Source organism: Opisthorchis viverrini (assembly GCF_000715545.1).
Source record: "Opisthorchis viverrini unplaced genomic scaffold opera_v5_30, whole genome shotgun sequence".
Taxonomy (NCBI): Eukaryota; Metazoa; Platyhelminthes; class Trematoda; order Opisthorchiida; family Opisthorchiidae; genus Opisthorchis; species Opisthorchis viverrini.
The window spans coordinates 1,674,586-1,700,078 of record NW_008751686.1 but is presented as its reverse complement, the minus strand read 5'-3'; the positions used below and the strand labels follow the sequence as shown (position 1 = coordinate 1,700,078).

At 42.4% G+C, this 25,493-nt stretch overlaps 2 protein-coding genes across 2 annotated transcripts in view; one reads left to right on the top strand and one right to left on the bottom strand.

Annotated features, from left to right (window-relative positions):
- T265_02466 (hypothetical protein) overlaps positions 1-472 on the bottom strand; it is a gene marked incomplete at both ends in the record, with an annotated part of 82,157 nt that extends 81,685 nt beyond the window's left edge. The window contains one exon of the mRNA XM_009166715.1: positions 415-472. Within this exon, the coding sequence (XP_009164979.1) occupies positions 415-472 (58 nt within the window). The remainder of the gene's footprint in view (positions 1-414) is intronic.
- Positions 1-19,410, top strand: part of T265_02465 (hypothetical protein) — a gene marked incomplete at both ends in the record, with an annotated part of 99,781 nt that extends 80,371 nt beyond the window's left edge. Inside the window, 7 exons of the mRNA XM_009166714.1 lie at positions 3,100-3,309; positions 5,341-5,409; positions 6,876-7,100; positions 9,258-9,365; positions 12,238-12,345; positions 14,009-14,044; positions 18,545-19,410. Coding sequence (XP_009164978.1) covers positions 3,100-3,309; positions 5,341-5,409; positions 6,876-7,100; positions 9,258-9,365; positions 12,238-12,345; positions 14,009-14,044; positions 18,545-18,646 — 858 coding nt within the window. The remainder of the gene's footprint in view (positions 1-3,099; positions 3,310-5,340; positions 5,410-6,875; positions 7,101-9,257; positions 9,366-12,237; positions 12,346-14,008; positions 14,045-18,544) is intronic.
- Between the last annotated feature and the right edge of the window lie 6,083 nt (positions 19,411-25,493).

Sequence of the window (25,493 nt, the reverse complement as noted above, 5' to 3'; positions counted from 1 at the left end):
GAAAAGAATTCCGTTTAAGAATCAGCGAATGAGCGGTTCGTTTTTACTCAAAATAATTGGTCGAGCGATGAATTACCAATTAGCTGTACGGGTTGGTTTCAATTTGCAGACCAGACGTTGACGTCTGTGTCCAGAAAAGCCGCTTTGCAATACTACTTACTATCTGGAGATCGTTTCAACAAATAGCATGACTTTTACTTTGCACAGGGTTAGCGCTTGAAAATCCTTCTTGCTGGTTGAAATTGTCGTAAGGGCTACATAGTGGAGGTGTTTTGAAAACGGTCGCGTTTTGTGCCTCCGTAAACCAGCTGACTGTCCTCTCTTCAAATTCTGCTTCTGTATTGTCTTCGCCTCGTGCAGCCCTATAACAGTAACCTGCTGCTACATATGTGCGTACCTGTCAGCAAAACTAACCTATACACTGGCATTTTTGCGAAATATAGGTAGCTCCGATGCTTTGCTGTTTTTCCATCAAGGTTGCTGATTATATGTTCACTCCCCCAGTCGCGCGCGGACGACATCTCCTCGGTCGATAATAGAACGTTTGCCATCCAATCTCCAGACCCCACAACTAAACTACATCTTGCAAGCTGGGCATTTCGATTTGTTCTTTAATCCTTTCACAAGTAGACTACATTATTCTTCCGTCAGACTCCCCGGTAGACCATATGTCCAAATTTTGAAAAATCGGTTTCCTCATTGGGAAGGATACGATTTCGCAGACGTAAAACTGCCTTTGACCAACCACGGGCGACATTAAGAGTAAAAAGAGACCACTACTGAGCCATGATTTTAATCAAACTACGGGTTGTAAAAACCGAGTGGTTTGTCAATGATCTTTAGTTAATCCTACATCTGTTTGGATGTTGGTCTGTTAGTCCAGTTTGCTAGTTGAATTGCTAACGTTCCATCACTAATCCTGGTAACATCGTCACTGTTAGGTTGACTGGGTAAATTGCTCCCCTCCTGCCTGTGCTTATATAGTTTCTAAACAGCGTCTAATAGCTGTAAGGTGGTCTCGAGGTGGTCTTCACGTACTTTGACTGGGCACCTGGGGATCTTAGTTGCGCCGTGGTCTCATCCCCTTATATTTGGTTGGTTCGTTGGGCGCCTTCAATTGGGCCATTTTGCTCCTCCGTTGTGATTGGACCGTTTCATTCGTACTTCGCAGTTTGATACTGTCCCATTTGATTTGTTGATTCACTAGCCTTTTAATATTAGTAGCTTTCCTTAATCTGATGGGTCCGCTGGTTGTCGTCAGATTGTTTGACTTCCCATGGGGTTCAGAGTCCCCTGACTGCGTGTTTCTTTTGTTCGTATCGCCTGATAGACTGGGTCGATATCGATGTGTTTAATGATGGAATATTGTGTGGAGTCCAACACCTCCCATTTTGTTCTTGCATGAAAATTATCCTACTTGAATTAGTGACATAAGGTCATGTCTTCTGATGGCAAGCTTGTGCTCGTGTACTTTGGTGGCTAGTAATCTTCCAGTCTGGCCAACATAGTGTTTGTCTTAGAGGTTACATTGAAGTTTGTAGGTAACACTCGCCTTCTTCATCGCATCCAACCTTCCCTTTGGTCTCGAGAGGGCTTTTTCTCAGTATGTTCATAGGCTTGAAGGCGACTGTTTTCCCATGTTGCCATAAATGTCCTGCAGTCACTTTGGCGACGGTTTTGATGTACGGGAGCGTAATCATTCCCTGTTCTGGATGTGTTGGCAAAACGGTTTGGTGTTACTTTTAAGCATCATCATATGGAGTTCCTTGAGTTGCCATTTTTTTCGAATGACTGGCTCTGTTGTGTTGCAGTGCATCTCGCTCAGCTTGAATAGGGTTCGATTAAATCTTCGTTTGTGACAGTTTGGACAATTGCTGACGTAGTTCAGTATCTGGTTCGTGTGCGTTTCTTTCGTGTATACTTCAGTTTGCAGTCGGCTGTCTGTTTTCCTCGTGACGAGCACACTTAGATATGCCATCTTGTTGTTCTACTTTTTTATCCTGAAGTGGATGTCGAAAACACGTTGTTAATTAGTTGATTCGCTCGTGGAAGTTCATTTTTCGTTATAGTGGCAAATGTGTCGTCTACATATCGTACTCATATTTTCGGTTTAATATCTGGTAGCACAGCCTGCTCCAGTTTCTTCATTGTAATTTCCGCGATGAAGACAGAGTTTGGTGATCCCATTGGAGCTCTCAGCCTACATGAACAGTGAGCCTAAATCGAAGGACATCATTATTTCATCTTCAATTCTCACGGTTTTAGTCTCTCCGGAAATTGTCCTGCATTGTTGACTGAATGCTGAGACCCGCTGATAAGATACTTCACCCACTTTCATAGCTGTCTTGAGATACCGTTTGTGGGCGTTCCTGGTATTGAGACTATCTGGGGCAATGGGACTGTTTCTTTGTGAACCTTTGGATGTCCGTGGAATCTGGCAACTTCTGAGGCGCAAAACTTCATTTTCCAGTACTCTTCTTCTGTGATTTCGTGAAGATCTTTCAGCCTCCTCAGGGTTTTATTTGTCTCGTTTGTGAGTTTTACGATTCGCGCAGAAGAGGAGGAATTTACTCATTCAACCTAGAACTGACGATGTCACCTCGAATCGTGATGAAACGTTTTTCAACTCAGCTACCAAGCTCGATGAACCGACCAACAACCAAGCAGCGCAATCGAGCTACCTATATTCCGCAACACCGTTTACATTTGTATTGTGATTAAGTTCATGTGTTGTTATTCTTTTGTATGTAACGCTTAAAGTTTTGGAGCATAATGGTTTGGGGGATTGTCGGCTATGGGCGAAATCGACAGTAAAGCAACTGATCGAGGATGAGTTGGGTATTCGTGTAAATAACGTTCGTTTTCCAGGCCCGTTGTTTTGTTTCATGATTAGCATGAATTTAGGAAGCACCAATGACAAGCGGAACGTTTGAAGTGAACTTCAAATTATGTGAGTACGGGGTTCTGCCAAAGTCCGTATCTGGCCAAGTGTAGTCTGGTAGGTCATTAACCACAAGCTTTTCGAAACTAGAAAAAAAAACAATTTAGCTGATAGTGTTGTACACATTTGCAGATCGTTTCTGGTCTACTTTGTTACAGGCCTTTGGAAAGGATGACGTTATCGGGTGTTTCCTGGATCTGGATACTGGTGTGGTTCAGTGGTCTAAAAATGGTCGTCTGTTTGGCAGTGCCTACTGGCTACCTGAACAGTTCCTCAAACAAGGTGACCCCATCTTCCCTGCTGCGTCCCTGGTAGATACCACTCTGGAACTAAACTATGGTGATCTTCCCTTTGAATTTCCTCCTGAGGTGAGCATGTTACACTTCGCTCCAAAAGACAATGCGGCAGTTTCCCTTTGAAAATTCCGTTAAACTATTTTAGTTACCGCAGTATCTAAAGGTCAGTTTATAATTATTGTTTTGGTTCAGCTTGCGAACTCACTAGGTCAGTGGTTCTTGCTATGGTGGAGTTTCAAGATTCCAGTTAGTGCGGAGGCCACTCGTTCTTAGTGTTGCATCTGATTTACGCAAGAACGGCACTCAATTTACTTCTCTGCAACAAAGATGCGAACGAGTTTCAATTTTAATTTACTGGTACACAAGTGGAATGGTGTGTATCAGGCTAGAAATGCTGAGAAGCATCGCGCCAGGGCGTACTTTCACGATCACCACGGGTTAGAAGTTGCCTCTACTGACAATTGGATTAGCAGCACCCGATTCTGCTTTACATCTGTGGCGCTCTTGATCAGTTGTACTGAAAAAAAATGGTCAGCCGTGAAGTCGTTTGCATCGTTTTGGTACAGTTAGCTTTGCGTAGCTGCTCGTATATGCTTACGTGGTGTCTACTGATTTCCTGGAGCGTTTCACCTGATTTCTCTTGTTTTGATTTGTACAGGCTTCTGTGAAGCCTGCAATCGACGCATATGCGTGAAGACCAACTGAAGAACTTCTACGGTTTTGCATTGGAAGCAGAATTGGAAGCCTGTTTTACTGAAGCCGAGATGTGAATCTACCTCTGGTGTTGTTGATAGTGATGATATTGGTAGGTGGCACAAAACGCACGCTTCCTGAGCTTTAAGAAAACGACACTTTATTGTGAATTCTCACCCTATGAAAATTTATTCCAAACAGACTTTTGTGGCGAAAAATTAATGCATCAGGTCCCTCGGTGTAACACAAACAATCGTCCAACAAAGGTTCTTATCATCCGCCAACCGGTCACGAATACTAGCCTAGAGTGCTTATTAGTTTAAAGCGCAGCAGCACAGAGAAAGGGATCACTTCTACTCATCTCACTCCCGGATAGGACTTATTACTTAGCCAATCACCCCTAACCCCGAGGAGCCAAGTCTACTTCCATATGAGACAAAGCTCCATATGTTGATCTCACTACAACAATCATTTGCGAAGAACAGGTGAAAGTTACCCAGGCAACTTATGTTGCATGTACTGTACGTCCAAAAGGTTATTTTGCTTTGAACATGACAAAGGAAGATGTTAAATTTGATCACTTGAAGCTCAACCGGTATTTGTATTTTCTCACTCGAACAAACCAAATGCAGGATATGCGCGGACTTCCTTTCGCTGTAAGTTCATTTCAATGCAGATCAAAAGACGTGCCAACTGAAACGCTGCTGTATTATAAATGGAACACTATTGTGCTTGAGATGTTTGCTGATGTAGATTTGTGCAGTTTACTTACTGACGAGATGCAGTAGTTTTGTGCACCCAGTTTGGTCTCAGTTTCCACGCTAGATTATTTTGGTGGTATTCGAGTCGTCACTTTTGTGATTGCGTGAAAATCACAATTCCTGTTCAAAAGTTTGCACAAAGTGAAAAGATCGGCTGCTTGAAGGTTCTATCCGTTTGAATCGTCAAAACGAACATTCACGAAGTTTTCCACGAGAACTACCAATGGCTGTTTTCTAGATATCTAGGCGATTGGTCATTCAGCATTTCGAGATGACTAATTCCATTTCGATTCCAACCTTCTTATCGACGCATCCTGTGACTGCACGCTGGCACATTGACAGTCACCGGTTTTCTCTTGGGCCTTCAGTTTACTAGGCTACTCAGTAAAGTCAAGGTTGTTTGTTTCTTGAACAGGAGGCTGGACTTCTGGTACAGGTCCACCAATGTTTTAAGCTATTTGAATTACACAGGCAGTTTAAGCAAGTAGAGTCTAATTAAATAAGGTCTTTTAAAATTTATCTGTCATTTGCATAGAGTGCTTGTTTACGAATGCATCTAACCCAGTGAAATTTGATTACTTGGGATATGGCATAGCAGATGGCTGTTTTTGCTTGTTGACGATAAGTGGTCATTACGTTGCTTCTTCAGACCGACTGGTTACCGCTTTTCGCTGCTCCCGATGAAAATGTCGTTGAATCCTCCACATGGCAAAATCTGGTAAGCCTGAAATCGTATAACTCTCAAACCAAGCATGTTCTGATCTATTCAAATTGCACGCAGCAAGGAGTTTGAATAAAGTGAATGGTTCAGCCTATACATCACGTCCATTATTAAGAAGCATTTCCAATATCTGTTACCTTAGTGCTCATGCGTTTTCTCGTTTCTGTGTATTCACGGTTTGAGCAATACAGCAAAATCAGACATAGGAGAAAGAGTCTTGTGAGCTAATCTGCCATTGCCTCCATTTTGGGTGCCCTTCAAATGTGTAGTTAGATTAACGGCCATGTATGCGCGATTCCTATTGGTAAGCCTGCCACGCCATCATAGAGACAGTAACTCGCCCCCATTTTGGAGGAAATGGCCTGCTGTCAAGGCATCCGCACAGGCCCTTGATCCAAGTAGTGGTGCGCTGCTGACAGGCCTAATAGGTTTTTATAGATGACAACGCAACCGGCTGGAAAGCTATCACGTGGCTGACACGCCCGACTCAGACCCGAGTCAACAGCGCAGACGGCTAAGGTCACGTCCGTACATTATTTTCTTGGTCAGGACGTAACGGCGGATGAACAGACAAAAAGACAGGTGTGTCACGCTGCAGTCTACCGGCTGAAAATTTGACGACTGCGAGTCTACAGCCCAATCCAACCATCTGGATTGGGGTGCTGTCCTCGAAGTTTTGTGAACCGTAGTTCTGTTGCTGATCTGCTCATCTCCGAGTCAGCAGCAGCCGGACACATGCTGTCTAAAGGACAACATGATGTTTTCACATTTCACATCCCAGTATTTGTGCCCAGATAAAGCGCTCCAAGCTCTGAAATAGAATAGGACCACTAACAAAAATTCTTGAATATTTACGGATTCTTAGTGTTATATTCTAGAGTGTGCAGCTATGTTTTATGAGATATGAGATATGAGATACAATGTTCAGTACATAGTACTCTCCAACCATACTTCATGGAAGCCAGAGAAGCCTAGAGGCGGAACACTCCGGAAATTCCTGTTTATACACCTTCAGTATGGACACAGGTTAACAAGGGCCTACTCATTTAATCTTGCTGAAACTTACTGAATAATCGAAAAAGATAAACACGAGGCAGTTGACTATGTTCTCGTATCTGGATCCTGCTATTAAACTGCATGCAATAGTCAATGATAAGTTGACAAAGTCGCAAGGAAGATGGTCATTTCTTATAGTAGACTGTTACCTCCAAGCATGTACTTCTTTGTACATGGCATATCGATCTTTGGTTACTCATATACTTAAGGACCTCATGCATTTCACACGTACCCTAGTAAGTCACCGTCAAATTCTGTCTCCCCGTAACAACCTGGTGCTTTGTTCTCGTTCTACATTTCACATAACGTTAAAACCCTCTTCATATACCATTCCTGTATATTTGCTCGCGACGTTTGTACTTCTCCACCCCACGTGATATTCTGATTGTCTGTTTTATTCCGCAAAGCGTGCAGTTGAGCGTCAAGAGAAGGAGATACACAAATCCTATCTTCGCATGGAACACCAGCGCGCGTGTCCTGAACCTCCTAGACGGACAAGCTCCCGGATCCCCCAAACAACTGCAAATGGAATAGCAAAGGCGATTCGGATGCAACGAAATGGAGATTCTAACCATTTGGGTTGGACTGATCCCGCCACATCGGGTTGGATGCAAGAAGACGAAGTCCACTCAGTGAGTGTTGTGGAACCGCCATTCCCGCAGAAAATTTTCACTGAGTTCCATGAACTTAATCAGGCCTAATCATTCGCAGAATATTACTGTTGGTGAATAACCTTGAAACGGATGAGTACAAGGAGTCCAATAAAAAATTCCTCATTACTTTTAAAGCGTGAATGAAAAGAGGAAAATATAGGAAGTGATGTTATTACACTAGGTCACAATTGGTTCTGTAGTTGCTAGTCTACAATTCTGTGTCTGAAAAATTTGGGTTATCATTGGGTGCTTGATTAATGAGAACTCAGGGGCGCAGCTTACTTGATAGTCAACCGCAAAGTAGCTTCAAATATCAAATTATTGATAGGTAAGTATTCCGTGCGGATGACAAACCAGGAGTGATAATGCGTGATGAAATCGTGTTCGTTTCATATACTGCTTTGGTCGAAAAGAAGATTAGTCAGGAAGTTTCTGTGGTCTAATGCTGAGGCTGAGTCTATATGATCCGATCTGCGTGCACCTCACTACCTTTGGATGCAGACCTTACAAGTCCGTGCGGATTACAAAGCGGGGTTCTCACTATCAATTTCTGTCAGTTGGAGGTGTTTCAGATTGTTTATTCTGAAGTAGTGACGATGTATCAGTTGCCCCAGGTCAAGAGGAGCTTTGCACATAATACGAATATCATATTTCGTGTTCTTTGGAGAGATCTTGTCAGTTGATTCGCTTAAACGATTACCGTAGCATGGCTCGGGACAAAACGGACCCAAAAGTGAATATCTGTCTTTGTCAGACTTGAATATATGCATATATAAAGACATAGCAAAAGCAATAAGATGTGCGACGATCTCAGTTGGACTAAAATCCTCTGGTCAACACTCAACTCGTAGTTTGTGAAAAACCTCACAGGATGTACGATTTACGTGATTTTTTGTACCTGACTTAGTGGTTACATGAGTACTGACCCTTATTACAAAGCTCAGGCCATTGAATATCTTAGGTGTCCAAGGTGGATTCTGCAGTGGCCAAAATATTCGTTCTGATAGACTTTAATAAGCCTGAAGGAACTATATAGATAAGTGCAAAAAGAGCTGCGGCATTCTTCTGGTGCCCTGTGTTCACGGGGTGGGCCAACGGTACGCCGTTGTCTCTTTTAGAAGGTAGCTATCCAACCACCTAACAAACGGGACCGATCATTCAAACGACAAGTTATAGTCAAAGACCACTCACCCCCCCAAACGACAAGTTATAGTCAAAGACCACTCACCCCCCAGTCCCGCGTCAAGATACTTGTATAAGCATGAGCACCGTGCTGCTCAACGCCTAACAACCGATGCGCCACCAATCTACTATGCACTGATGATGTCGTCTCGATGGAAGACAAAACGCTTGCAACTGAATTGCTCGGCTCAGTGAACAGGACAACATTCATCTACAAAAAAGGAGCCTTTAGCAGTTCCCCTGATAGCAGAGCTTTCCTATTTTGAATGTTTTTACAAGAAAGGCGCTCGCTAATACAGGAAAACCTGAGAAAATTCTGAGCGTCACGTCGGAACGTTTGCTAGTTAGTCCCAGAGGACTTCAATAGTGTGAAGTTTAGGTAGGCCTGTGTCGGTTACAATGACGTCTGTGCAAGTTTCTTCCTCAGTTTACCAAACCCTGAGCTGAACAGGGATAAGTTTGCTGCAAAGCCTAACGTCTCCAACCATAACTTCGATCAAACTTGGTATTAGGTGAACATAATTGGGGAAATGCCGCTTTCTTCTTTCAAGAGGAATCTTGCACATCAGCATCTAGGACCTGTGCAGAAGGCCTGGCATATTTCGAATCCGCTTGTCCCCGTCAGTTCTTCTTCGAGCCCTGTATCGTCTTATCTGTGTGCTACTGAGGCATTGAAAGTGTACCAAAGCTGAACGATTCGGTTGGATTTGGAACCAGCGGGCTTAGCATAGTTTACTCTTAGTCCACCTTCGTACCTTGTAATCACTTTACAAAAGCAGCAAAACGGTTAAAATTGTTTAGATTAGGAAGCTGCGAACGTAACTCCTTCACGCTTCCAGATACCCAGGTGGATGATGTGATAACGCTTCCGATTAAATAAATGTGTGGATGCTTGCAAATGTGTCCTACCTTCTGAACGATACCCAGAGTGACTTTTTCGTTCAATTCTGACAGTTTACTGGGAAAGATTTAGACGATTTATCTGCGGATGATGTTGAACCGATCCCGGTTAGTCCTAACGGACCAACAGAGCACACTGCTGACCCTCGAGTGATAGCCGGAGTAAGTGTGACAAGAAGCATGTGTCCAACATCGATAAACGAGTTAACCTGTCGCATTGCTCCACCATTCTAACCGTTTAAAAAGGCCGTAGTTTTCGCCTAACAATAACACGCTGTCAGTTTGATGCACTTCAAAAGTTTGTGGATAATTAACCATTGATAGTCAGCTCTGGCCAAGGGTGTGCTGTATTTTCTTTGGTTTGGCACTAACCACCAAGAATTTTGTGCTTTTGTTTTGGTGATAACGAGAAATGCCCCCGAAGTCAATGACAGCTTTAAAACACTGCGCACTTACAGCGGAATTAATTTTTTTGAAATCAGATCACCGGTTCCATATTGATTAGATTCATTAAGGCCTGAATCTCGGCGGAGCGCGTTTGGACACCGTGTATGAGTTTACTTTGACTGATCGTCAATATTCTCACGCATATGTGCGAAATTTACCTGAATTTATCGCCTTACATTGAACTGCCATATTCTGTTGCTAGTGGGCCGTTTTTTTGATCGTATTTTGTGTTGCCTTCTAAAAACAATAAACAGAAAACGACATCCTTCAAGTCGTCGATGACTGGGCTGTTATGCGTTGTCATATTCACCAAATTCAGCTGATTGAGAATACCGATGGGTCATTGCAGGTGCACCGCTTGCTGCCCCGGCACGCACAAATAGCTAAGCATTTCCCGGAAGTTTTGAGGCACACAGTAGGGGATCGTCCATCAAGCTCACCTAAATATGAAACGGTGAATCGATTTTTGTGAAGACATCTTGAGTATGTACTCAGTACATCTTGCACTGTCAGTTGTCGTTAAGTACCATGTCTTCCAGGATATGTCTCGTCGGATCCACACTATGGAATTGTGGAGCAACTGACGAGTGGAGGACATTTCATATTTTGTGTAGCTTAGTTTTCTGTGACCTCATTAAAACCGTTTGCAGGACACAAATCCCAAACTACCCAAATAAACCTCTTGAGGGGAAACTCATTGTTCAGCCATCATCATCATCATCATCATCATACCTTCATCATCGACAGCAGAACGCCAATGTTCGGCACTGATGCCTCACTGGCGTACAACCATAATATATTTGAAAGCCTGGTTTTGAATAAGAGAATAAAAGTGATTGGGGAAGAGACAATATGAGGTGCCCATACCTCCAGCCACTCATTCAGACACTGAATAGAAACTGACAAAAACCACGTCACTGATATGGATTAGCAGCCATATTTTTTCAGCGTCGCTGACCTTGAACAGAGAGGACCACGTGGATTCCATCCCGATAGGTGCTCTGAACCAAGTTTTTCTAAATCTCATACCTCTCTGCCAGGTCAAAGATTGGTCACTTCTCTGCGTGTGGCAGCAACGTTACCCGAACTCATATTCCATTTATACGTTTGCCCATGTCTGTTCTTGCGCAACACAATGATTGCAGAATTTACGTGCACCCTCATGGCACCTGGCAACCGATCAAAATGCATGTGGTTAGCATTTGGTTTCGAGGTTTGAAAATCTTTGTTGTTTTTAAAGGGTTGCCTTTTGCTTGCGAGCGTAGTTTTTTGGCCAGTTGATCACACTTGGTTTTAAAAAAGGCGACAAAACCACTTGCTTCGTGATTTCCAGGTACCAATGATGTGACTGGTTAACCAGTTCTACTTTTTTGTTTACAGATTAATGGAGGAGGTGTCAGTGTGGATGCTGACAAAGTGAGTTATAATTCGGGTTTTTCATCCATTAAACCATCTGATAGGCTTATAATAAGTGGATGATGAGCGGACGGCGGATACCAATCTTAGTAATTTAGAACCAAGTTATCATCCACTATTACACAGAAAAATTTCGTTAGTTATTCACCTTTCTCACTAAAGTTGCTAGTGAATTGCGCAACCAATAGATGTAGTGGCAACCTTGGTGCCAACTATAGAAAATACACGTTGTCAAACGTGCACTTGTTTAAGCGGCTNCTCACCCCCCAGTCCCGCGTCAAGATACTTGTATAAGCATGAGCACCGTGCTGCTCAACGCCTACACACCGATGCGCCACCAATCTACTATGCACTGATGATGTCGTCTCGATGGAAGACAAAACGCTTGCAACTGAATTGCTCGGCTCAGTGAACAGGACAACATTCATCTACAAAAAAGGAGCCTTTAGCAGTTCCCCTGATAGCAGAGCTTTCCTATTTTGAATGTTTTTACAAGAAAGGCGCTCGCTAATACAGGAAAACCTGAGAAAATTCTGAGCGTCACGTCGGAACGTTTGCTAGTTAGTCCCAGAGGACTTCAATAGTGTGAAGTTTAGGTAGGCCTGTGTCGGTTACAATGACGTCTATGCAAGGTTCTTCCTCAGTTTACCAAAGCCTGAGCTGAATAGGGATAAGTTTGCTGCAAAGCCTAACGTCTCCAACCATAACTTCGATCAAACTTGGTATTAGGTGAACATAATTGGGGAAATGCCGCTTTCTTCTTTCAAGAGGAATCTTGCACATCAGCATCTAGGACCTGTGCAGAAGGCCTGGCATATTTCGAATCCGCTTGTCCCCGTCAGTTCTTCTTCGAGCCCTGTATCGTCTTATCTGTGTGCTACTGAGGCATTGAAAGTGTACCAAAGCTGAACGATTCGGTTGGATTTGGAACCAGCGGGCTTAGCATAGTTTACTCTTAGTCCACCTTCGTACCTTATAATCACTTTACAAAAGCAGCAAAACGGTTAAAATTGTTTAGATTAGGAAGCTGCGAACGTAACTCCTTCACGCTTCCAGATACCCAGGTGGATGATGTGATAACGCTTCCGATTAAATAAATGTGTGGATGCTTGCAAATGTGTCCTACCTTCTGAACGATACCCAGAGTGACTTTTTCGTTCAATTCTGACAGTTTACTGGGAAAGATTTAGACGATTTATCTGCGGATGATGTTGAACCGATCCCGGTTAGTCCTAACGGACCAACGGAGCACACTGCTGACCCTCGAGTGATAGCCGGAGTAAGTGTGACAAGAAGCATGTGTCCAACATCGATAAACGAGTTAACCTGTCGCATTGCTCCACCATTCTAACCGTTTAAAAAGGCCGTAGTTTTCGCCTAACAATAACACGCTGTCAGTTTGATGCACTTCAAAAGTTTGTGGATAATTAACCATTGATAGTCAGCTCTGGCCAAGGGTGTGCTGTATTTTCTTTGGTTTGGCACTAACCACCAAGAATTTTGTGCTTTTGTTTTGGTGATAACGAGAAATGCCCCCGAAGTCAATGACAGCTTTAAAACACTGCGCACTTACAGCGGAATTAATTTTTTTGAAATCAGATCACCGGTTCCATATTGATTAGATTCATTAAGGCCTGAATCTCGGCGGAGCGCGTTTGGACACCGTGTATGAGTTTACTTTGACTGATCGTCAATATTCTCACGCATATGTGCGAAATTTACCTGAATTTATCGCCTTACATTGAACTGCCATATTCTGTTGCTAGTGGGCCGTTTTTTTGATCGTATTTTGTGTTGCCTTCTAAAAACAATAAACAGAAAACGACATCCTTCAAGTCGTCGATGACTGGGCTGTTATGCGTTGTCATATTCACCAAATTCAGCTGATTGAGAATACCGATGGGTCATTGCAGGCGCACCGCTTGCTGCCCCGGCACGCACAAATAGCTAAGCATTTCCCGGAAGTTTTGAGGCACACAGTAGGGGATCGTCCATCAAGCTCACCTAAATATGAAACGGTGAATCGATTTTTGTGAAGACATCTTGAGTATGTACTCAGTACATCTTGCACTGTCAGTTGTCGTTAAGTACCATGTCTTCCAGGATATGTCTCGTCGGATCCACACTATTGAATTGTGGAGCAACTGACGAGTGGAGGACATTTCATATTTTGTGTAGCTTAGTTTTCTGTGACCTCATTAAAACCGTTTGCAGGACACAAATCCCAAACTACCCAAATAAACCTCTTGAGGGGAAACTCATGGTTCAGCCATCATCATCATCATCATCATCACCTTCATCATCGACAGCAGAACGCCAATGTTCGGCACTGATGCCTCACTGGCGTACAACCATAATATATTTGAAAGCCTGGTTTTGAATAAGAGAATAAAAGTGATTGGGGAAGAGACAATATGAGGTGCCCATACCTCCATCCACTCATTCAGACACTGAATAGAAACTGACAAAAACCACGTCACTGATATGGATTAGCAGCCATATTTTTTCAGCGTCGCTGACCTTGAACAGAGAGGATCACGTGGATTCCATCCCGATAGGTGCTCTGAACCAAGTTTTTCTAAATCTCATACCTCTCTGCCAGGTCAAAGATTGGTCACTTCTCTGCGTGTGGCAGCAACGTTACCCGAACTCATATTCCATCTATACGTTTGCCCATGTCTGTTCTTGCGCAACACAATGATTGTAGAATTTACGTGCACCCTCATGGCACCTGGCAGCCGATCAAAATGCATGTGGTTAGCATTTGGTTTCGAGGTTTGAAAATCTTTGTTGTTTTTAAAGGGTTGCCTTCTGCTTGCGAGCGTAGTTTTTTGGCCAGTTGATCACACTTGGTTTTAAAAAAGGCGACAAAACCACTTGCTTCGTGATTTCCAGGCACCAATGATGTGACTGGTTAACCAGTTCTACTTTTTTGTTTACAGATTAATGGAGGAGGTGTCAGTGTGGATGCTGACAAAGTGAGTTATAATTCGGGTTTTTCATCCATTAAACCATCTGATAGGCTTATAATAAGTGGATGATGAGCGGACGGCGGATACCAATCTTAGTAATTTAGAACCAAGTTATCATCCACTATTACACAGAAAAATTTCGTTAGTTATTCACCTTTCTCACTAAAGTTGCTAGTGAATTGCGCAACTGCTTTTTGAGTCTTCGCAAAACCAATAGATGTAGTGGCAACCTTGGTGCCAACTGTAGAAAATACATGTTGTCAAACGTGCACTTGTTTAAGAGGCTATCAAGATACTCAGACCAATCTGTCCATTCTCATTGTCGAACGCAAGATTCCGGATTTCATCCTGCACAGCTTCTAATGTCATCCATTCGTAGTCGAATAGTACCCCTTCAGCTGCTTGCTGGGTGTTCGCTTGTTCAAATCCTCCTAGAGATTGATTAGGTGCTCACTGGTGATGATTCCCAACAGCTGCTTGGCTTTTTAGTACAGATTGACTTACAGGACGCAACCTCGGTCAGAATTTCACAACCTCCTTGTACTGCCACCAAGTTGCACCGTTTTAGATCCTAAGGTGAAAACGTCACCCTGATATTTTCATCAATGAGAAAACGGGTGCTGTGGGTCAAGTAGAATGTTCTACCCATTTACTTTGAAGTGTACAAGTACAATGTTTTTTCAAATATCAAACCACTGGGAGCTCTTTGTGAGACACTCATATATGTGTGGGGTACCTGTTGAAACAAATTGAACATATTACTTCACTGGCCTCACTCCAAAGTTGTTGGTTGGTAAGCATAGATTAACTGAAACTGACAAGGCGAATAAGCGAAGTTTTTGTCGGTGTGTTACTCATTCTCGATACATGTGCTTGACAGCCCACTGACAGTGCTGGATTCACGCACCAATTTATCATTTCCCGCCTGCAGTGCGCAGCTACCTACTCCCCCCCCTCCAATCATCGGTGAACGAAACGGCGATAGCTGCAACCACTGTACGACGGGTACGCGGTTGTTACAGCTGACAATAATGATAATGATGATGCTTGCTACACTTGACATTAGTCCACCGTAGGAATTACTGAGTTACTGCGTGGTTGGAGACCAGGTCAGTCGAGAAATTAAAGGCCGTCCGAAATCGTCTGTTTTTACTCAGGAATTACCATACGCTCAGGAGTTTGCGACAATGCGCGTTTCGTTGAATATATCAACAACGGTAGCTTTGTTAAGGTTCAACTAATGTACATCTAGTTTGGAATTTTTTGACACAAATTTCCTCAAATTCGTGTCTGAATTTCAACACTTTACGTTGATACTGTCCGACCCATAGAGGGCTATAGAATTATTGCCTTCAAGGTGTATGAGGGTTCGAACGTTCACTGTCACATGATACTATTTTTTTATATTTTGTTACTCTGTTGGTTGCATTGAGGTGCGTATTTGCTGCGCACTATTCGCTCATTGTTTGTGAAATTTCGAATCGGCCTAAGTTTACTCCTACGGATAAAGAAAAATCTCGAGTAGGTCAACAGCTGGTTCGCGCATAGATTAACCTCGGGGTGCCGAATTTGGTGCAATTTTCTTTGCACTGCGCAGTAGCACATGGAAAGCAACCCATATTCGGAAATGAGCGGATAGTACGTGACAGAAACATATAGTACATCAATGTTGTGTAATCCCAACTGCATGCTACTGAGATCGCGCTGAAATATCCAAGGATCAAGAACGCCATGGTCGCGTGATACGCGTCACAGATGACGTTGGCGGGTTTGCTGCGATTGGAAAGAGCTGGAGGCAGCCGACCCGAACCCAAATCAATTTGAGGCTCTCAGACATGCCATTCCACGCCTAATTTATGTATCATTTAAAATTTGCGTGCATTCAGACCGTTTGTTGCTATGACCACATACGCGTACATGTTGCTACCAAGTCTAACGTCAGGACAGCATCAAACATTCATAAAGCACCATTCGTTTTCTACACCGAAAACCACTCAAGCTACCCCATGGTAGAACTGAAGGGAACCTTACACTTATACATAGGTACACACGAATTCGTGCCAACCATACAATAACCAAAACAGGTATAGATTGGTTATTTAAAGTGTTTCGTACAGATTGTGCTTTTTACAGCAGAAACTTCATTCAGGGGCATCACGGTAGAATCCGGTGACCAATTTCCTGAATGTCCAATGCTCTGATTGTGACAAAAGTTTTTAACACCACTGTTCGTTTAACTACCTGATTGTACTACTGGCATAAATGGCTCATGGGTAATGCTCTACTCAGCTTCGTTGACGGTCACACATGGGCCCAAATTGATAAAGTTCTCTTTATACTTCAAGCTTCACAGACTACTGAGTCAGTTGATGTAGTAAGAAGTAGTTTGCGCTTTTGACCGTCAAATCGATGAGTGACAGCCTCATTTTCGCAGGTGAAGTGCAAGAGAGAAAGAGCAAGTGCAGGTGGAAAAGCTTGGTCCCGCCGAAGATTTGGTGGCCGGATACAGCTTTAAGTGCAAGATATTCGAGCGGTTGTTATGTGATATTGAATTCTCTGAGCTGAGTACATTACACAGTTTCCGTTATAAACGTTTACACTTGAAAAATGGGTGAACAAAACCTTTGAGCACTGCAAATCCCAACTGTGACTCAAGGGTAGAGATCCGGCTAATGTGTGTAGATAACCAGCATTCTGTAGGCGCCATCGCTTCTCGCACTGACAGCGGTCTCTTACGGCTATCGAACTGAGACAGTTGCAGCATAAACCCTGAAAAAATTACTGTTGACATCATCCTTCCGTTTTATAGGGACAGACTTCTGGGTATGTAAGTGCACAGCTAGTTTCATGCGCCACATCTGATCCGCAACCATCAAACAACTTTTTCGTGTGTCAAACAACCGCTATACTCATTCTCACTTTGTTCTCGATTAATATCCCGTTCAATTTCGATTCAACCAACCGCATTGTTCATCATAAACAGCTCGTAGGCCACGCGAAAACTGGGTTGCATTCGGAAATGGGTTACGCAATCGTCACTAAAAACATTTTCTATGTACTGAATGTGTGCTTTCAAATAGTGATTCTGGGAATAAACCATGTAGTGCACTTCAGGACGTTATACACTCCATTGTCGTTTCGCATAACTGAATCCCCTTCTTCACTGTTATGTCGTGTCGAAATACCAGCTGACACGTTGTGTTGTACGATGCAGTCCCATGATAAAAATCAGCTCGTGGGTTCACACTAGACTCTGAAGCAGAAGACCTATGAGCATTTTATTTAGAGATTATCATCTCGTCTGCAAACTTTTTTTGCATATTTGCTTAGCGAATCGCTACAGTGAGCATTAACTTCCCGTCGATCTTGATATTCTCAAATAGAACTGTGTTTTCCACATGCAAATGTTCTGTCAGGCCGCATTTTCCTTTTTGGTCACAAAACAACCCATTCGACCGAATGCAACGATAGCATTTTGTCGCATTTGTCTGTGCAATATGGCTAAATAGATAGACCAAATCTGGGCACGTCATATGCATTTTGACAAGTCACACAATCGGGGGTTGTACAAGTATTCTGTCTGGTGCTAATAAAGTACGTAGGAAAACTACACTTTAAAAATACACTCATTTGCATATCAGTTTGGTTTTGATAGGAGACTCACCTGGAAACCAGCTAAATCCCTCGACTATGATGAATGTGCTACTCCAGGCCGCCTCATGCTTCGGTTGGTACAATATTCGAGATAGGTAGTGTGTGACGTCCATACAATATGTCGCATTATCACGAATATCGCTCATGAGGTGGCTCGATGCAGCACATTCATTTGCTGAAGAGCATCATAGACGAGAGATTCGGCTGAGTTACAGGTGAGTCTCCCGTGAAAACCAAAATGATATGCAAAGGAGTGCAGTTGTCGAAATCTGTCCAATTTGAGTTCAACTAGGACATGAGGTTGACGGAAATCGGGGACTGTGTCTACCTAGTGAGTCTCAAGAAGGGTGAAACGAGTCGTGAGCTGTCGAAGAGTTTTCAGCAATATTATTAAAAGTGTATTACGTCTATACAAACTATCCTTGAGTTAGCGAACAATATATCTGTGCAAGTGCCAGATTCGAGCCCAACTAGAGTGTGCGACATTGATATATTGGTCCAATTTAACTCAAGAGTTAAAATCCCCTGAAGATGGGTTCACGATCTGCAGTCTTTGCAGTGAGACATTTGTACTGAGTTGCAAGTGTGAATTTCTGAGATTTCTCGTCTCAACCAGAAGGTGCTTGCTGCTTTCCGTTTGCATATTCTCTAGAGCTATCACCATATTTGAAACGGTTAGATGAGTACTAATATAATCGAATTCGGTTAACGTATCATCCATATACGCAGATTGTGGGTGCATCGATAACTGCGCTAACCGAGTGCTCATCAATACTCAAAAATGTGTTCCCTTGCATAATACACATTTCGCGTTTCTCCCGATAAATTTGTTTTCTTTGTATCCTCTGTCAGGCTCTGAACGCTGCAATTCTGGCAACAACAGGTTTAAACCCTGATTCGGTTGTTCTGCGGGACTCCATGGGTGTCACGGCTCGAAGCAATGGTTACGCCTAGATCAGACAGTACCTATCACATATCCCTGTATTCCCACTTTCTAACAAGGATCTTTGGCTTATACAACTTGTTTGAATTAAGAGACGAGCATTTTTTCCATCCCGCCCCCTCGGTCACATATGACTGACTATTTCTCCGGTTCTTTCAACGCCACATTCGATTATGAGTGCGACGAGAGAGCTGTATTGACTACGAACCTAGAATTCTCTCCGGATTTTCTAAACGTACATTTGTATCACATATCACGATACTTGAGTCCGGATACACGTTTTTTACGGAAAATTTGGTTATCCGTTATGCGTCTGCTTACGCATAAAACTCCATCCAAAATCAAATACATCTTCCATTTGTCCAAACTTTTATGGAAAGACGCTCCTGGATCGATGCTTATTTCAAGTGGTTTAATTATATTCCAACACTTTTGTCTGAAACTCATGTATAGCCATCTATTCAAGCACTCTCTTTTCTACCACGTCACTTTGCATTCTTTAACTTGCTTCTTCAGTCATCCGAAACAAAACACTAATTTTGATCTTTGATTAAAAACTGTAGCAAAGATTTTCCCCTCTCCTATATATGCTGTTTACATTCTAGACAGCGTTCGATCATATCAGACCCTCCCTGACCACACAAATGGGTAACCCACTTATCCGCCCGGAGATTCGCACCATCCCAATGTGCTTCCATTACGTGACATGCACCGTTACTCCTTCATAATACATTTTCATTTTGTATGCACAAGTATATATGATTTAAAAAGCGAAATTCGGATATATTAATCGCTATTCTGGGGGAACATGCAGGCAGGTGTAGAAATTTAACCGTACCAATTTGGTTGCGTTCACGTCCATCCGTATGTAAAAGTATAAGCATCCGCACGAATGCAACGGTCAAGTGCACTAAATGCTGTGAAATGACGGACTGAATTTGTCGTAGACTGTTTCGAAAGTTGCAGAACTTCCATTCACGTCACTGTGTATAGAGAACAACTCTCCTGTTCCGGTGAAATTAATCCGGTGAGTCCACACTAAACAGGGATTCGTCGGAACAATTGCAACAGGAGACAGAAGCACTGTCACGAGGTTGACATGAATAAATTGTCGTACAAGCTTCGTCTGGGATTATGATATTGCGGTTTTTAGCTATAGTGGATCAGTTTTATTGAGAGTCCAAAGTGAGAATCTTCTAAGATAGCTCCGTGGAGAGTCTGTAACTTGATGACCGGAAAATAGTTTGCCTTTCTGAGTTTTTCAAAGATTCATAGGCCTTAAGTTATATAGTCTGGATATAAACTTATTGATATGTAGGATAAAACACTTAGGAATTGTATAAACAGTATACATTCCTCATAAGGTTGCTGAGAACCATTTGACAGCCCACGACCGGTTTCACCCTTCTTGAGGCTCAGTAGATAGGCGCAGTCCCAACCTCATATTCTACTTGAAACCAAATTTCAGAAAATTAGCGAAATGCATGCGATTTGCATGCCAATTTGGTCTTGATGGGAGATTTACTGGAACCCAGCTGAATCTCTCGTTTATTGTGTTTTTAAGCGAATGACTGTATTTCGCTGATTTCTTCCAGTTCGGGTTCAAGTGGAACATTGGTTTGGCGGAAACTCGGAGACTGCGCTTTCCTAATGAGCACCAAGGTGGGTGAAACTGGTCGTGGACTGCCGAAGAGTTTTCAGCAAACTTATGAATAGTGTATTACATCTATACAATTTGCCATCTGAAGCATGAGGCGACTGGATGCACTACGCTTAGCCGCCTAAGAACATGGTAATTGAGAGATTCAGTTGAGTTCCAGGTGCGTCTCTCGTCAAAGCCAAATTGGTGTGCAAATGATTGTAGTCCACCTAAGTGCTGTTTACTTAGCTTATTTAACTGTTTTTAAGGCAATTATCCCAAATTAATTTAGCCTCCACGACCTTCGGTTAATTCATTTATTGATAGTTGTTTCTGGTTATTGTTAGCAAAGCAATATTTAAGCTAACAGTGAATGTCATTACTTTATCATTTAACATTTCCACATCAAACCGCCCCTCACCGTTAATGCTTGAGGATTATTTAAGTAAAGAATTCCTTATAACCGGTCTTATTTGTCTGACCCGAGGGTTGATAAAACTTGCTGTATCAGGATATATCACCTGTAGGATCTAATCAGAGTGGGAGCTTTCTGAGGCAAGAGTCCCTTTTCGCGGTGTCAATCGGAACGGTCATTTAACTGTAGAAGTAGAGTTATATTTGAATGGAAAACTGTAAATTATTTAGCTTTTGTGAAAACTTCGCGTTATATATCCTGGTGCTAAAATATACCATGGTGGAGCGTCCTTCATTCATGCAGCTTTTAAGAATCCAAAATACCGGCCGACAGATACATTCCGGTTCATTGGCTTTTTTCTGCTTGGGCTCACTCCAAAGGAACACGTTTGTGTAAAACTGATTTGCACAATATGTACTTCAGCCTTACGCAGTCGACTTGCACAGTTGCTTAGTGCAAAGCAGATGCAGAACCCACGTAAAGTCCTGTACTATGCGAAACGCTGGAGTTATGAAATTGATCTAAAAGTTTTTTTCCGAACAGTGGAACACTGAAAACTAAACACGGCTAGTGATTTGATAAATTACTTAATATGAGACGGATTGTGTAGCGAATACCGTCGAATAAAAAACATCATAAAGGAGAGATTCTGTTGGATTCCGTTGAATTCCCCGAGCACAAAAGTATATTTCTCAAAGACCTGATTGCTTCTCAGCTGTCCGTGTGTGAATCCGAATTAATTACCACGCATCTATTTTTGTACCAAACTAATGGTACTTTGTCTTATCTCCATAGATGTACGGCAGAATCATTTACACACTTTGGTTTGCTGCAGACAAACGTGCGTCAAACTGTGTGTCAAATAGAGTTCTTCGTAGCAAGTCAGCTGGTTTTTTGCACAGGCAGAAATTCCAGGCTGGCTTTTCCACTGGAGCCGCACTTTCTGATCAGTGCGCGATGTGCATCAGGCAGCTTCGAGCATTTTAATTTGCCACTGAGCCAGATGCACAAACCATTGCCATTCATCATTTTATCTTGCAACTGTTTTAGTTCATACCAGACTGCCTATAGTTTATTTGATCTCTTGCATCTGTTACATCAGCGGTATCCAATTCTGGCACAATACACTCCCCCGTGGCAGGAAAAATACAGTCGCTTAGCTTGCGCATTCCCATTGAATCTATGTTAGGAAACAGTCATACAGAATCGGTTTTACTTCAAATGGATGATGAAGTTGACGGCTAATGTTGGTCTTCTGGGCTCACCCTATCCGCATCCTCTTCTAGGGTAAAATTTAATGGTGTCTCTTGTTATTCTAAAAGAAACGTTGCAGAACGCATTCGAAACAACCGTGAGAAAAACATTCTTTCAGATTCTTCCGAACATCTTTTAAAAATATCTTATAAAAATTACGCTGTAGTTCAAGAAAACAACATCAACGGATGAAGTGGAGCTGAAGGCTACTTGGTAGCGAACGTGATATTCCAATTTTGACCCGTTTGTGCTACTCAATACTCTTATCAGTAGTTTATTTATCATCGTGTTTGGCAGGGCTAGCATGTCATCATAAATTAGAGGCGAGATATTTAACATGAAATTAGCATTTCTAATAGAGCCAACAACTGAGGGCCTGACAGTCAAAGAAAAAAGAAAGTTTCAGTTTATTATAGTAAGGTTGGAGTAGTTGGTTTTAGCAAGGAAACCGAAGCCATTTGGCTTATGGGTTGAAATGAGCAAATCAAAATCCTATACGCTGGAAATTTGGTCGGAGGTTGTATAGTGTGGCTTAGAGTGTGGAATTGGAGTCTGATCACAAAGTGGCAAGAATTCCGTCGAAATCATCTGATGATTACCAATCGTACTATAAATTGTGGTTAGTTGTTGTTCCTGGGCCAACCAATTTTATTTGTTCAGATTTTCTGCCTGGCTTAGCCACGATACAAAGGACGAAGCTGGGTAATAGATGACAGCTTGATGTTGCTGTTCTCCCTCCAAATAAGTGCGTACCTCTAAACTCAAACGCCAACGATTGAATACGGCAAGTATTTTAAAGTAACTGTTTTTTAACGCGATACAGACATTTGTAAAGTAAGTTGGCGTTAATTCGACTGAATCTCAGTTGAATCTCTCGTTTGTGATGTTCTTCAACTGAATGTGTTCCACCAGTCCGCATCGTGTTACAGTTGATACGATATTCGAGATACCGCAAAGCAATGCTGATAAGGTTGCTGAATACTCCTGGACAGCACTGACCGGCTTTGACGTAGGTGGCGCTCATCAGGTGGCCGCAGTCTCTGAGTCTTCTTTAACCTTACGTCCTACTTGGACCTACATGGTAAGAACTTCCTCAGATACACTAACTTGCATACTAATTCACGGGGGACTCACCTTGAACCAAGGTGAATACCTCGATTATGCTATTTTCAAACTGAATGTGCAGCATTAAGGCGGTTTCGTTTTTTTAGTTTTCCGGATACCTGAGACAGTGGAGTATATTTTCTTGACTGAACAATTATTGTACTTCATGAGATGCCGAACGGCCTTTGCTCAGCGTATTTAGTTGAAGAATATCATAGATGACAGAATCAGTTCAGTTTCCCCTTAACACTAGGTTGATTCGCAAATAAGTGTATATTACCAATTTCAGGGAATTTGGTTTTGAGTTGGAAAATAAGGTTGATGGAAATTATTGGACTGTTTTTATCATATGAGCCCCAAAGCGACTAAACTGTCGGCTTGATACCGAAGACTGCTGCTTACTCAATAAATAAGGCGTTCGGCTGAAAAACGTTTACTTTTCTGCTTTGTAATAAAAAGCGTTTGCAGAATATGCTCCATCAAGCCTAACGGGCTCTCTGGTTGTCGCCAGAAAACTGTTCCAGTTTCATGCTAGCGATGTCCTTTCCATATCTACAAGCTCCATGTTCTTCCTGCTGTTCTTCATCGTTCTTGTCATTCCTCCTCGACTGTTCACATTGGACTCGCATAGTTAAGCGTGAGGCTTCAAATAGAGTCTCTGTTTTGGATTTGCACACCATCTAACTTCCGTCTCGCCCAATTCAGATATATCTGATCAGAGTCTCTGTTTTGGATTTGCACACCTCCGTCTCGCCCAATTCAGATATATCTGATCGCTGCTGACGTTCCAGGTGAAGAAATCAGCAGCTAGAGCAGAAGCACTTTAGCCACCCACAAGCTCTTCGTCCACCTTAATGGGTTGGATTCTCGTATACAGCGCGCACTCTCAGAAATGGCAAAAATTACATTCTTCTTGGAAGTCCTTTATATTGGAATCTAGGCTTTTTATTTGTGACAGTTTTTATTACAGTTGGACTAGACGGTAATTGATAGAGAGAAAAATGCATTGATGCTTTGTTGCACGCAAAAGAAAATTGGATATTAGCACCTTGCGGATCCACTGATGGGAACATGATCTAGCGTTCCTATCATCAGTTGGCTTGTTGGGTACCTCTAGCGGTATTCGTGTTGAACCGTGGTTCAACAGATAACGTTCAGAGGTAAAAAAAAAACTAGCAATATAGCGCTCGCTCAGTCTACGCTCTCTGCATTTGGTTGTGATTTCTACGGCAAACTGTACTTCGCTGTCCACTCCCGCGAAATTTTCTATTCTCTGAGTGATTTCTAAACAACTTACTCAATCGTAGGGCACAAGGACTCGTCAGTGAATATTCCGAGACTTGTTCATAGTTTAACGTTCATTTTTATTGAATCATCCAGATATTTTGGCCTGGTACATTACTGATTGAGACCTCGTCTCAAGGCTGTCCGAACGAAATATGTCAGATGTAACTCAGCTCAAGTTTTCGATCGTCTAGTGTATAAAAGGGATATGGCGTCTTATCAAACAAAACGAATTTGGTTCAAACTTTTGTGCACTTCTATGTATGTATACGAGGGTAACAATGTCGAATTCACGAACTGGCCTATTTTTGTCGCCAATAGTTAGACAAAAAAGATCTAGAAAAAGTAATTTCTTGTGTTAATTGAATGGAACTGCTAACATAAATAAAGTGCATACCAGTGATAATCGAATCATACATATTACTACTGTCCTATGTGAACATTCAGAGACACGTTTCAAAATAGACTGGCATATTCACCGAAGACAACGTTTATCCTGAGTAATCAGGCTGCTGTCCTCTGCGAATCATACTTCTTAAGAGCATGTTTGTCTCTCGTAACACGCAACTTGCAACACAGGACTAATCATTTCGTGCTTTTTTTGAAAGCACAATTTATTCCGGGTCTATATCACAGCTCTTTGGATCTTTATTAATTTCCCATGACTAGTGGTTTTTCTTTGGGTTCCTTCACGTTGGGTAGTGGTATTCGGCTTGCTTCACCATCAACTGGGACGATCAAGATAAATGTGATATAAGTCCGGTGACCTTATTCTATACTTCAAACTCCGAGATGTGAGGAAAGTGGGCGCGTTTCACCAAGCTGCTTTATATCAAGCCGGATATCTGAAGTATTATATCTGTGCGTGCACTGGATTACATGTAGAGTAAGTTTTTCTGAGTCACTGTGGATTGTGTTCCTCAATACAATGCGTACTTGATAGCATATATCAACTCTAGTTACTGGTAGTTACTGGCTTCTATGGTCGCGCCATGTAGGTATGGTTCGAGATGGGAAGAAAGACAATGGCAAAGGAACATAAAGGGCATGAAGTCTCACAGTCCGCGATACAGTTGACGAATGCCATCATGCTGGGTAGAACCGTACGAGCAATTCGTATTCAACTTTATGTTTGCGAGCGAGGAATATGATCTTCTATAGC